This window comes from Sinocyclocheilus anshuiensis, unplaced genomic scaffold, assembly GCF_001515605.1.
Source record: "Sinocyclocheilus anshuiensis isolate Anshui unplaced genomic scaffold, SAMN03320099.WGS_v1.1 scaffold413, whole genome shotgun sequence".
Taxonomy (NCBI): Eukaryota; Metazoa; Chordata; class Actinopteri; order Cypriniformes; family Cyprinidae; genus Sinocyclocheilus; species Sinocyclocheilus anshuiensis.
Window position 1 is genome coordinate 53,249 of NW_015536481.1, and position 14,616 is coordinate 67,864.

Here is a 14,616-nt window from a genome sequence, read left to right on the forward strand (position 1 = left end):
AACTTTTAAGATATGTGACCTATACGGCACTTAGTGCTCAAACACTTTCTCAGAATGTGCCTGTAAAAGTTAGCGGCAAGAATTAGTTCTTGAGACTAATTCTAAATGAAAGTCTGCTGATTGACATGACAGCCTATTGATCTGTTTATACGCGGCCATTTAACAATCCTGAACTCATCTGAGAACCTATTCACAGGTAATCAAAAACGCCATGTAGCCTCAACAATCAAAGCTCAGGAAATTACTCGCTCCATTTTCTCGATCCACTGAGACTGGTTACTGTCCTTTTGAGAGTTCTTACAAAAGAAATCTATGGACAGAGTATTGATCACTGGAGGTGTGGTAAATGGAGGTTCTGACAAGAGGCTCCGAACACCTGTTCATGTTGATGGGGGAAAAGTGGCTTTCTATCAAACAGTATGTGGCAAAACAAGAGGCTTGATGTAACCACGGTTAGCATTAATAAAAGCTTGGCTGCACAGACCTTCGTGAGAAACATGACCTGGTAGATGAAAAGGCAATATGGGTGCAGATTAAAATAAGACAGATGCTAAGTTTAGATGCTAGGTTAATAACATGCTGAGAGGTAATGAAAAAGTTAAGAATTCATTAAACAGTTGGACCACATTTGCTTGTATATCAGAGCAAAAATCTGCATCTTATGATGCATTTAAGTCAGGTCAAAAATATTGTATTTACAAGTTGAACAACGTGTGGAAACAAGTTGATTACTGGTTATGTGTGGAAAACTTTGAGAAAAACTTTGAGAATACATGGATGCAGCACCTATAGACCTTATGTAGCTCCGCCCCTTTTCATTGCTGTGCTTGTTGTCCTCTATCTTCTGCTTGCATTTTCACAGTGTGAAGGTATAAGGTCGTATGAATTTATGAATGAACCGCTTGTTTTAAAATTTTTCATTGATCATTTGCTCACTTTAAAAGAGTAGTTCACCTGAAATGACACGAGTTTGAATAAAGGACAGATTATTATAAATGTTTTTATTTATTTATTTAATTAATTAATTAATTTATTTTGCAAATTGTTCCTTTAAAATAAGTCTATGTAATTTTTCAACAAAAAAAAGTTGGTGTACATTTTTACTGATATAGTCAGTTATTCATGAAATAACGATCGAAAGTTTGGGAACAGCATAATGGCACACATCCAGATGCACAGTGTAGAAGAGCACGCTCGTATTCCACTGTGATGAATGGTGGCCTGGGCAAGGCAAGACACACTAGGGTTAGTTTTATCATAAGCAGTAAAGTGGTCCTACAAATATCCCATGGCTTCCACTGTAACTGATAACATCCTATATAGTTAGGAAGATAAATGCTGTATTGCAAAGAGCCACATGTTTTGTCCATTCTTTCCATTGTCCATTCCAGATTTAATTTCTACTTCTCCTCTGCTAGCTGACTGAACTGTAATTTCGAGCTCAATATATCATCTGCATTTGCCGGGGACGGCTTTGACAGTCTGTAAACCCAGCACGCCAGGCTCCTTCAAGGCAAGACTTTTGATGTCTTTGTGGGCAATTAAAAATATTGCATGCACATATTAGCAACATTGTAATAAAAAAATCACTCTGAAATGTTTGTACCCAAAACATACTGTGTGGAATTTATCAAAGTCCCCATTCTGTATAGTAATGAATACTATTGGAAATCATCTACAATTGATATTAAAAGAATAGTTCTGTCATGACAACTCTCGGAGGGATTGGCATGGTAATGTACATGACAATGTTAATGTATTTGGTCTTGGCGGAATAGATCTGCTACGCTGCTGCTGCGGCAGAGCAAGTACCGAGACTTGCTACTGCCAATACATCCACAACATGCTGCTGTGAGCATGTAAGAAATATTGCTGCTGCAAATATAACATACATGAAATAACCCCCATATAGCATACATGAATCACCTCGTAGCAGATCTATACAGGTGGAGCTGGGGAAGGTGGAGGGTGTCTGAAGCAAGCTGCAACTGCTACAGCAAGCACTAGTCATATATTTGAATGTTGAGCAGCGAGCTCATTGGCTTGAATCATCTAGGAGAGAACCAATCAGCTGTGCCATGTGATAATGATGTCATTAGGTCAGATTGAGTTAGACCTATCGGACTGCGCCATCTAGAGTTTCATGCCAGAACTCGGTATTTCACCCAAAAATGAAAATTTGCTGAAAATGTACCCGCCCTCATGCCATCCAAGATGTGGATTAGTTTGTTTCTTCAACAGAACAAATTTGGAGAAATTTAGCATTACATCACTTGCTCACCAGTGGATCCTCTGCAGTGAATGTTTGCCGTCAGAATGAGAGTCTAAACAGAAAAAGAGTCACAAAAATCCACAGGTAACCAGCACGACTGCAGTCCATCGTCCTGTGAAGTGAAAAGCTGCATGTGTGTAACAAACCAATTTTTAAACTTTAAACAAATTTTTTAACTTTAAACCATTGCTTCTAGTTAAATTTGTGCTTTCTCCAGTAAAATGGTCTGAGGGTGAGTAATATTTTGCTTTTTGGTATTTTTTTGACATTCTCTGATTCTGGTGTCTTACATTCTAAGCATCTATTAATTACTTATATCCTGTATACGTTACTTATAAACCCATTTTGCATGCCTTATTTCTATATGATGAATTGTGAGCCCATAAGCCTTATTTTGGCATCCATATCTAATGGATCAAATCTTTATCATGCAGACTGTTAAAGGAGAAAGATGTATGTTTCCAAAAGGGACATACATTTTGGTCATGTAAACACAATTGATAAAATAATCATCAAAAACTATGAAATGCTTGTTCAGTTTATTTGCATGTTCGACTATCATACACATTCATAAGTCTCTCTGTACTGTACCACACAAACATATGCTTTATACACATCCACAGTGTTTATCATAAACACACAGCAATGACCTAGGGCACAAAGATTAAAGTAGCTCATGTGACGTGACATGTGGCCAAGTATGGTGACCCATACTCGGAATTAGTGCTCTGCATTTATCCCATCCAAAGTGCACACACACAGCAGTGAACACACACACACCGTGAACACACACCCGGAGCAGTGGGCAGCCATTTATGCTGCGGCACCCGGGGAGCAGTTGGGGGTTCGGTGCCTTGCTCAAGGGCACCTCAGTCGTGGTATTGAAGGTGGAAGAGAGCGCTGTACATTCACTCCCCCCACCTACAATCCCTGCCGGTACGAGACTCGAACCCACAACCTTTGGGTTACGAGTCCAACTCTCTAACCATTAGGCCACGACTTCCCCTCATGTGATGAAAAGAAAAAAGATAAGTTAAAATCTCAACACAAAAGTCCGTAGCATGACCAATAACCAAGTCCAATAACATGATTTGCATGTATAAACATTGATGTTCAAGCACATTTTAAAGTGCACCTTGTCAGTGATCTATATAACCCTAGTTTTTCGACTTCAGTACGATGCTGACTTGATTCACAGAACAAATATTCTGCTCTCATGCTCACTCTAAAATTAGAAGAAAAAAAATCAAACACTGTAATATTAGATTGTGTCAGTGAAATGTGACTGGTCATTTCTTGATCAGTTTAAAGAGCAATTATTTGTTTTCTGCTCATCGCTATTATGTCTGTCACTAAAAGTTCAGCAGGGAATAGAATTAGCTTTCTGCGTTCTTGCTGCTTTTGACACCTTAATGAAAATAAGAGGGGAAAAACAACAATGCTGGTAATTACAGCCCAATGCAGACCAAATAAAATGCTAGAAATATCTTGTCTTTACAAATACGTGATATAATGTTAGTTGACAACATCCCATTTAGTAGCGTGAAGACAGATTTGTTGGGTGACAGCTAATTATGCTGCTAATTATGAACAACACTTATAGAGACAGAAATTATGACACAATATCCCAAAACGTGACACTGCGTGATGGTGGTGCCTGTGAATATATAACCTGTTATTTCAGCTGAATTAATGGTAGTGTATGTGTTTGTTCAGTTAGTTTCTTAGTACGCTTTATAAAACTGATGTGAAAGAGATTTAAATAAGTCATGTTTCATAGAACCCATTAGAGAACAGAGACATTTTATTGTAAGATAAATAGGATGGTCATTCTGCTGAATATAATACAATATGAAGCACTGTACATTTGATTCCACTGACCTCGGTCAGGCCATATTAATCTTCCAAAAATGAAAACTGTTTGGGACAGTTGTACAGTCCAATAGCATGTATTGTCTTAAGGTCCTATATCATGTCCAATTAAACAAGTGTTTTTGTCAAAGGAATTTACTTAAAACCCCATTTAACCCTTTCCCTCACATCATTTAATTTACGAAACATTAAATATGGCGTCTATCTTGGCTAAGGTCTACAGCATAGTCAAAGACTCTGAAATGAAAAGTGTTTATTCCAGTGCAAACTCTACATATGTTTACGCTCAAAACATTGTTTAAATTCCTCATTATGATTGATGCAAAGAATGGATGAATGTTTCTAAATCTAAATGTGATTATTCTAAAAAATCTGTGTCTAAGATGATCTGTGCTTGATAATAACGTTTAATCAAAAAGTAGTTATGGTGACAGTAACTTTGGTGTTAGGTATCTTGATTGCCTTGAATCGTGATGTGGAGAAATACTGAAGTTAGACTGTTATCATGAGTTTGGATATTTTGTTCACTATTGCTACAATATACATGTGCAAGCGTTCACTAACATGGCATAGTCATTGTAAACAGCAGATAGAGCCATGGAGTGATAATATAGTATATTTATATATATTTATAATTCAGTTCACACATTTCAATATATACTGTACAATATACAATGTCCCCTCTCAAATTAAATTAATCAAAACACTTTTAAATCAATTAAGATAAAGAGGCTGTGGTACCCAATTAGGAGCTTAGACAACCACTTCCATCCCATTGAAATGAGATTTTCCTTTGTAAACAGGTGCAGCTTTATGCTTTGCAGAGCACAAAATAAAATATTTAATTCACTTTTAAGACAAGGAGGAAATACAGTGTATCTGTTCACACTTTGACAGGCGCCAAAAACTACTAAGAGCTCAAAACAAGGCCCTTGAAATGTCTGTTAGGCCTCTGTTTGCTTGAGCATTGGAGAAGTTGAATTCTGCCATGTAATACAAAAACAGGTATTTTACGTAATGTAAAGCTATTTCACACTGGTAAGGTGGGCAGTTTTTTTTTTGTTTTCCCAAGAGAAACTTAGGCATAGAAAATGAGCTCTGGAATTTGGCCGCCTTGCACTCCTGTGCCGTTGGTACTGTCTGAAGAGCACTGAAACTGGAAGGTCACCTTCCCACACTGAACTTCCGTCATACCCTCTTGTCCAAAATAACTCAGTTCATTTCCGTCAAGAACCACACTGGCCGTATAGAAAGTGTCAGGCTCAATCTGAACCGGATACTCGAACCAAACTGGGAAGGTGTTGCTGGATCCATCTGAAAAGTACTTGCTAAGATTGGTTCCCAGGACAACTCCTTGCCGTTTGAGCTCGATTTTAGCGGTATACTCAGCAGATCCGCAGCTTGAGCCATAGAGCCCGAAACCAGCGATAAACACTCGTTTATCAACAGCAAACTGAATGCTGTCACAGCGTCCGCGATAACGCCACTGGTTGCTGCGGTAGGCGCACGACTGGAAGCGATGACACTTCTGTGGTGTCAATCCCTTACGAGGTTGGCAGACGAACTGCAGCTCGGGTTTCTTAGCTGCCGTGTACCATAAGAAAATGTTATTGGTCTCATTTAGTGTTAACACTCCTGATTGCGCAGCACCGTTTGCGAAATCATCAAGACCCATGGTTGGGATACGGATTAGGTAGACAGCTTGGCCCAATACTTTGCGTTTGTTGTCGATAGTTGTGTTAATTTCCCTCCGCTGACATTCGGCCTCCGCCCAGCTTAGTGCTGCTTCAAACACTACAATCTCCTTAGCGTTCAGAGTCTCTCGTCTGAGGATGCACTCCAAGGTCTGAGCGTCAATGTCACAAAAGCCCTCGGATTTAAGTGCCAGCTCAGCCTGAGCGTCAATGACTTCCCAGCAGCGTTGCGTTAGGTCTGGCTCTTCAAACAGACAGCTCTGAGATAGAAGAATACATGCATTCTTCGCACTCAAACTTGTTTCCAAGAAGTTGACACAAGCCCGAGCCAGGTGCGGGACTATGTACTTTTTGGCTGCATATAATGTTGCCAGTACAGTGTCAGCACTCAAGTCAATTTCATCACAGTAAATGTACCTGAGAAACAGAAAAAAAATCAAGGTTAGCTGTGTCATACATCATCTGCAGTAGTCATTCAAAATGGATGTAGTCCTTTAGGATGCATTGTAGCCTGCTATTACTGGCCCAGCTAGAAGCTACTATTTTATGGTGTGCTACCAGCATGAACCACAATGTGTTTTTGGTCCACATAAGTCAAAGCTGTACTGGAAATGGAAATACTATCTTTTGCAACACGTCTTGATGACAAAAAGCACTATTCTGACAATAGCCGTAACTTTGTGGAATAGGAATGAACTTGGCCTTTGATTGTGTCCTTGAGAACAGATGTTAGGCTAAATTCATCATACTATGATGCATTGTGCAGATCTACTGCAAATCTAATACTATGTCCTGTAATGCATTCTGGACTAGAAGTCATAGCCTATATAGAAGCAGCATAATGAACACAATGTTCAAAGGGTGTGTTCTGCAAACAGAAACAAAGTATATAAATTTACACTTCTTTAGGAGAGTGGGGGAGGAAGGATGAAAGGGAACAAAAATCTCTCAAGATGGAGGGAGTGAGAGATGAGCCAGCACTAAAGAGAGAGTGGAGAACACAGAAGGACTCTCAAGAGAGATGGGTAAGCATGAGTTAAGATCTATCAGATCTTCTGGCATGGTCCTAAGCCCTCTGAGAGGCGGACAAGCTAAGCTCACTTCATTATTTATATTCTTCTTGTTTAAGCTAGAGTTCTATTCAGCATTTAAGCATCTAGTGCCATTAGTGTTCAGAGTTCACCCTGATACATATAAAATACTTTGGGAATGAGCCACAGCAATTCTGGAGATACAGAAACAACCCACTTTGCGACACTCTGTGACTCTAGTGTGTGGTACTAAAAGTGTGCATGATTTTATCTGAAACAGATAAATCTGAAATCTGGCAAACTTGTATTACAATGGTTGTTGTACATATCGCGGCAGCTTAGAAATTAAATGTCCAATGAGTGGCACTAAAAGGTTAGTGCTCTATTGCATTTATAAATAATATACTGCCTACGCTATACCCTACATTAACCTAACCGACAGTGTTAACAAAAGCAAACGTGATATAAAAATGCAAATTCAGTTTGCTTCAACAAGTCTTTTTTTCAAGACCAGCTAGGCCAGCTGATAGCCAACTTGACCAGGGGTGCATTTCCCAAAAGCATCATTATAGCTAACTATTGGCGCTTTTCCACTGCATGGTATGGCACGGTACGGCTCAGTACGGTTCACTTTTGGGGGGTTTTCCACTGGGTAAAGTACCTGGTACTTTTTTTTAGTACCACCTCGGTTGAGGTTCCAAGTGAACCGTACCGTTACCAAAACGTGACGTGTAAACTCTGCTGATTACGGATTGGCCTGAGAGAATCGTCACTACCTGCGTCACTGAACTTGCGACACAAATACAACAGAACCGCTAAATTTAAATCAGCACAGCCAGCGAAGGATCGAACGCAACTGTTCTGAACAAGCGCACCTTTTTTAACAACCAAAAAGCTGTTTCATTGTCTGTTGAGGAAGTACAGACGTTCCTCTCGTTGATAGCAGAGGAGCGGATCCAGCGAGCTTGATGGGGCGACGCGGAATTAAAAAGTTTTTCAGGAGTCGCGGCAATAGAGGCGGCGCAAGGTTGTAAGTTCCATTGAACTCAATTGACCCTTTGCAAAGACCCGCCCCCCCTTCGTTACTGTTGCTATGTCCGAAAAGCCATGGCGCTCTCATACCACACATCATGTTCTCAAAGTGAAAAATACATTGTGGAACAGAGAGGACTTCAAGACAGAGCAGGTTTCTTTTGGTATGGAACAAAGTCTCAGATTTCAAATTTTGTCTTTTTTTTAAAGAAATTCAAATAATAAATACAGTTTTGTGGCTCTTTAATGCATCGTGACAGATCACTGTAGCGCCTCAGTTCAAGCGGCACATGAACCAATCATCTCTTCCCGTTTACTAGTTACAGCACAAAATAAAGATAAATGAACATCAGAAGGTATCTTGTTTTAACTGCAAAAAAAAAAAAAGACGCCACTACACACCATTTTTCAAGTTCAAGTCCACCAACGTTAACCTACTCTCCTGTCTGGTTTGTTTGTTGGACAAAATGGCAGATTTGGCATTATGATTTGTCAGATCGCCTGTCAATCAAACTCCCGGCGAAGGGTCAATTGGTAACAACAGAACTTGCGACCCCATTTATTTTTGGGAAACGCACCCCAAGACCAACTTAAACCAGCTTAGACTTTTTCAGCAGAGATAAGGGGAAGTTAACGAAGAATGAATTGTGCCCAGTGATACCGTTTATGGGCACATGCTTTGTGGATGTTTAGCATCTGATTCACTAAAAGAAATTATGCAAATCAGTTAACAGGGCAAACACACTGTACATTAGCACCTGATTAAACTTAATTGTGTGTGGTTAGAAATAAGATGCAAGTTTTTGTTCTATAAGTGGTGCAAATTTTTAGTGAATTTGCCCCATGAAGTCATGCTGGGTAGTTTTTAATTTAAATTATCTGAATTGAGCACTCCATTCAAAATGACATTTAAGAAGTCAAATGAAACTATTTGATATCTTCAGTGTGTTCAGATGAAGCTAATTGCACAGTTGATTTCAATCAGAAAAGACTTCTTCCAAAGGCCATATCTCTTAATGGTCTTGAACTGTTGGCTGTAAAGAAATTGCATGTCAGTGTTGTCGATTAACCTTCTGGAAGAAGTCCAAAGAGGGGTACTTAGATCAGAGAGAACAATTTTCTTCACTCCTGCGCTTAATTGAAAACAATAATAACTAAATAATCTGTACAGAAAGATAATAATGGTTTAACTAGGCAGATGAGGAAAGGGTCAGCCAGCACAGACCTGATGGACAAGGTACAATTACATAAGGAGACTTACTTCAGCATAGCCAGAAAGGCTGGAGGTTCAACATCAGGGATACGGATCTCATCCTTGTCCTCTGCCAACTCTCCATAGAACATGGCATGGAAAACCGAGCTTCCCACAGCAAGGACATACTAATTAAAAAAATAAATAAAAAGTATAAATTTATTTTACATGACTTGCGTTATCAATTATCATAAGGATCAACAGTATACATCACTTAATTTGAAATAATTTACATGTTAGCACTGAGTTTCAAACATAAAATCAGTGCAACCCTATAAAATCAGCTTTGTATTGAGGGACACGTGGTGTAGATGGAAAAGCGTTCAAAGTGTTCAGCTATTATTTTTCAGTCTCTACTTTTCCAAAGTGACCCATTTGTTATGACTTGACACTGAAGTCGTTTTATGTCTCTCCTCGCTTTCACAAAAACACTGATTATTCCCCTCACACTTATCAAAAGAAACTTCCAGGTGGAAGGTGATGGTTTCATGTAATCACCTCTAAATTATAAACAACCCATACAATGACACATTCTTTCTTATAAACCTGAACTAGAAAGGCACAGCTTGCAATCTTTAATTCCTCCCAATTTGCCCTTCAGGTTTTCTCTCTTCTGAGTCGATTGCATTGTAAAGGTAAAGCTGTTTTAAATTTTGGCTTGATCCCATTCCCCTGCAGTCATTTGAGCGTGAAGCACACACAAATTTCACCCACAAAGACCAATGCTTAATTACAACTATAATTTCCCCTTGGGTTTACAAGACACGTGAGTGCCATTCATTTGAATGGCATTTGCTTTTCCCTCCGAAGCAAAGAATGTTCCACAATGGTGTGAATGTGGTTGCTAGAGCTAAAAGTTATCTCACTGATGCTAATGGGTGCACGTAGCTAATGATGAAATCAGAGGTCAACACAGCATTGCAGATGCATTATATAACATGAGCAGAAGGTGAATAATTACAATTCATTTTAGCATTACACTCACATAGAAGCTTTTTTTTCTATTTAGTAAACTTAATTTTGGCCTTTTAAGTAAAGGTGTGTTCTTCTCCTCCAGGATAGCTTATGTGAAAACCCCATAACAAATATATTGTAACTAAGAGGAACATCAAATAAATGGTGAGAGTCATTTTGCAAAGCGCTCATATGCAAGGAAGCCTTTCCTAGAAGCAAACATAACCTTCTCAAATAAAAATGATAATGCATATTTGAACGCCAGCCAAATGGACATCATAAAAAAGGTGCTCTGTAATAACTCTTCATGGCCCATTGCAGTATTGGCTGTGGCCATGCAGCAAAGCAATACAATGCCCTTGCCTAAGTGTGCTTTATAAAGCGTCACATATCAGATGAACACAGCTTTCAATTCTGCCCCGTTAAATGGATAAAAGATGAGTCATACCTGAGTTGTAGGCACCAGATTAGTCCTGTCTTTTTAAATAAATTCTGAGAGCGAAACAAGAACTGGTTTAAATGGGGTTTTGGTGCAGTTAAAATTGGCCTGAGGTTAAAAAAAAATAATGTCATATATATTATTGCCAATCTAATGGCCCCCGTGAAAATTTTAGAACAGAAGCAATTGGAAAGCTGCTAGCCTCGAAGAGGTCACAGTGGAAGATCTCTTAAGGGTTTTTACTAAGTGGAGATTAGTTAGATCATGGGTCTTCAAACTTATTATGTGGAGAATATTTAATTCACTTTAAATATTGAATGCATTTGCATAGTGATTTGTCAACAAATTCTGCTCCAAATAAATATTTTATTTATTTATTCATTAGCTGTCAAAATGAAAAAAAAAAAAATAGTCATGATTAATATCATAATTTAATATTTAATAATAATGTTAAATTAAAATATAAAAATGTAAACAGCTTAAATGTAAACATGTAGCTTTAATTAATTATTTTATTTATTTATTTTTCTCTGAAATTTCCATGGAATCCCTAGACCCTTTGTTGCCTCAATTTAATAACCAGATAGATGACTAAACCAATATTACAATAAGACATGCAGTTGAAAATTTAATTTGAAAAATTAGATGGTTCAAATGTATTTTGTGTGGTCAAATTCTAATGAAGTTTAATTTTACCAAGGACCAATTAAGCAGTTTATTGAGAAAAACCTTTAGGAGATACATTGACTGTATGAACAAATATCAGAACTTTATTCACATATTCATAAATGCTTTTGTACTGTTTAAGAACTTCGACCGCAAACTGTGATTAATTAATACAACACAAACCCAGCATGAAAATAAGCAAAAGACTCTTTATCAAAAGACAGACATCTCCCCCACTGCCTTCTGCCTGATTTTCATCAATAATTAAGGAGTGTCTCAGAAAGGCACATGGCCAGCTACACTGAAAACAACAGAAAGAATTTAGCTGTCATTAGCAACAGCAGTGAAGCTCAACGCTTCCGAAAATCCTAAAGCTGTTCTCTGGTACCGCTGGGGTTACTGCGTAGTGCAGATCAGGAGCTCTTACCTTGTGTCCCGGGAGTCTCTCAGTTCCTCCAGACTGACCGACGACAAAGCGAATGTCAGCCATCAGTTCATTATTAAACATCACAGCATTTCTGCAGAGAAAATTCAGGAGAGTGATTTTAGACTAAAACACTGAGAAACATTCCTACTTGATTGTATAGAAGAGGTTAATTCATGTTTCTTTAGACTTTCCATCAGATATAAAGAAATGATCATACAACTTTAAATAAAGAGAAGCTATCAACTCTTATTCTACTGTATTTGGAAACAGAAAATCTAACATTGTTCATTTTCAAAACAAAACAATTCTTCATTTTAACAGTACTTCAAGTACAAAATGGTTACACACGTCTTTCTCAGGAAAATCCCTGGCCCCTGTCAATGGGAGTCCACAATGGCATCTTCCTCAAGTATTATTGGGGTCCAGGCCACATAGGAGCAGTAGGTAAACAAGGAACGCTGTTGCAGAGTGACTACAAAGCCAGGTCTGAGAGCGCACATTTGTTTTGGCCAGCATGGGGCTTTCCCATGACGACTAAGTAAATATTACCCTTTGACAGAGAGCAAAGCCATGCATATAAAACAAAACTTGTTCCTTTCTTTTGCCTCTTCTGGGACAATGCATACAGGGCAGAACAAAGAGCGACAACTACATAAATGGACATTTTAACATTTCAGAACATTCTCAAACAGTCTCAGAGATGTTAAATAACGTTCCAGTTCCAACGACATTCAATGCCAAATCCTGAACCTACTTAACCCTGAGAAGAAGAAAAAACTGACTTTGCACATTTTCTTCCAAATATTTAGTGAGTTTCAAAAGTCTGAAACCACTAGTGAAAATGCTCCAGTTTAATAAATAGTTTAAATGATCAATAAAGTATTTTTAAAATAATTAATACATTTATTATTGATAATAAATTATTTTATAAGCATAACAATGTTTGAAAAGCTCCAAAAGTTATCCAGCATGATTTGAGAACATGACCGTCTGAAAGTTCACATGATCATGGTCACAAATGTGCTTTTTTGATTAGAAATCAATTAGAAATAGTTTAGAATATTACTTCAATTAAATTTTCAAAAACCTCAAATTTCTCATTTTCAGGTGTATATGTGCTCTTAGACTTTTAGACTCCACTGTATCAGCTGTCACAGTATAAATGCTCTGGTTGTCGGCAGATGTTCCCTGCGCAGACTTCTAACCATACCAATCTCTCGTCTCCCTCTCTGAAAACATCTAAAGTTGACTTACCTCTCCCTGATCGTGGAGTACAGACCCTGCCAGTTGCAGCATTGGATAGTGTTGTTGTTGTTCAAGTTCTGCTGCTGGTACTGCTGCACCGTGGCGACCGATGCCGGCTTCTTAGTGGGGAAGATCTCCGCTGCCATCTTCTTCTTCTTTTTGGGTTTCAAGGTGATGATCTCATAACACACAGGAGGCAGCTTGGATGAGCTGCTGGGACTCCCCTTTTTGGAGCCTTTACTGGACTTGCTCTTAACTGACTCTGGAAGCATCAACAAGAACGTCAGACATTTCATGTTCCTTCCCTTGGCATCCACCATGAGTGTGTTCACCTGCAGAGCAGTGGGAAAGCATGCAGAGAAGATGTTGGGAAGGAAAGGAAGGATCTGAGAAAGGTGATGACTTGCGCAGAGGGTGAAGAGCCCCCCAAAACACAGCAATTAACTGAAACACAGAAGAAAAAAAGGAAAGAAAGAAGAAAAAGATCCACTCCTAATCTTCACCTTCTGAAAGCACCTTCTGAAAACTGTCAGGGAATATAAGTTCCTTCCACCAGAAGATTAAAGTCAATACGGCGGCTGACTTTTCTGTGCTTTGCTTCTAGTTTGATCTGCTGGTGGAAAGCAGAGATGAGTCTCCATAACTGTGCTGCTAGATAAACGTCCTTCTTTAAATGTCTTCTCTCTCCCCTTCAGTATCTGTGATTTAATGCTCCTGCAGTGGTTCAGAAGCAGCTAGTCCACGCTGTCTCTCTCTCTCTCTCTCCTCCTCACACACACACACAAACACGGAGCTCTGCAGGATTTGCTTGCCGTGGACCTGCACTCTGACGTGTGTTTTGCTGACTGTGGGGGCTGAATGGATGGATGGAGCGGAGAGCGTAACCCCCTACCGATGGAAGCCAGACATCCCCCACAGCCCATCCAATAAGCACTCTTGTGAGCCGTGATTGGCTGCAGCCACCATGCGCAGCACCTACTAGAATATGCTAAGACCTCTTTGATTAAAGTGCCAGCCCCTTTCCCCTTAGAATGATGCATTCTGATCTTCAGCATCTCTCTAAGCAGCCTATTTCTGATTAATATTTATAATGTAATAGAAGTCATGAAATATAAAGAGTGTGAAGGAAATAGGAACTCATGTGAGAGCTTTATTTCAACTATTAGGTTCATCTAGTTAAATGTCACCCTTTTAAAAGAGTATGGCTCAAATGATTTAATAATATGGTTCAGAGTGATTTCTTTTAAAATAGTTGTAATAGAAATATCAACCATTTCAATTATAATTTATATAATAAAATTATTAAAAATTGTAATTTAATATTAAATATATATTATAATAGCATATTCTGTCTTATATTCACCCTCATACATTGGTGTTTGCAGCCCCATTCTTCCTGTCAAAGATTAAATGAAAATTTAAATCTCCTCAGTGATGTGCGGCTCAACACAGAATACAGCTTGTCTTCACCTGTGAAGAGCATTTTCGTTTTAAGTCCCGGCTACTACCATACACATAGCCCTACATGTCATGTTTAATGCATGTAGCACAGAGCTCGGCTCTAGACATCTTTTCTGGTCTCAGTGAATTACATTGCTAAGCCTTTTGTTCCTCAGCTGGGGAACACATCAAGGAACTGAACACATTTCTGTAACAGCACATAAATCTGATGAGATTGCTTGCAGCAGGGTCTGAATTTCTACAATGCAAGACAACCTTATAACACAGATTC

The 14,616-nt window shown here is 38.7% G+C and overlaps 1 protein-coding gene across 1 annotated transcript; it reads right to left on the minus strand.

The window, feature by feature from the left end:
- Nucleotides 1–4,826: 4,826 nt before the first annotated feature.
- On the minus strand, nucleotides 4,827–13,731 carry LOC107679136 (BTB/POZ domain-containing protein 3-like). The gene is made up of 5 exons (XM_016474632.1): nucleotides 13,388–13,731; nucleotides 12,894–13,216; nucleotides 11,640–11,730; nucleotides 9,163–9,281; nucleotides 4,827–6,255 (listed from the first exon to the last, which is right to left on the minus strand). Exons 2-5 carry the CDS (start codon nucleotides 13,202–13,204, stop codon nucleotides 5,223–5,225), a joined length of 1,554 nt encoding a protein of 517 aa, XP_016330118.1. The 5' UTR covers nucleotides 13,205–13,216; nucleotides 13,388–13,731; the 3' UTR covers nucleotides 4,827–5,222.
- Nucleotides 13,732–14,616: the final 885 nt, after the last annotated feature.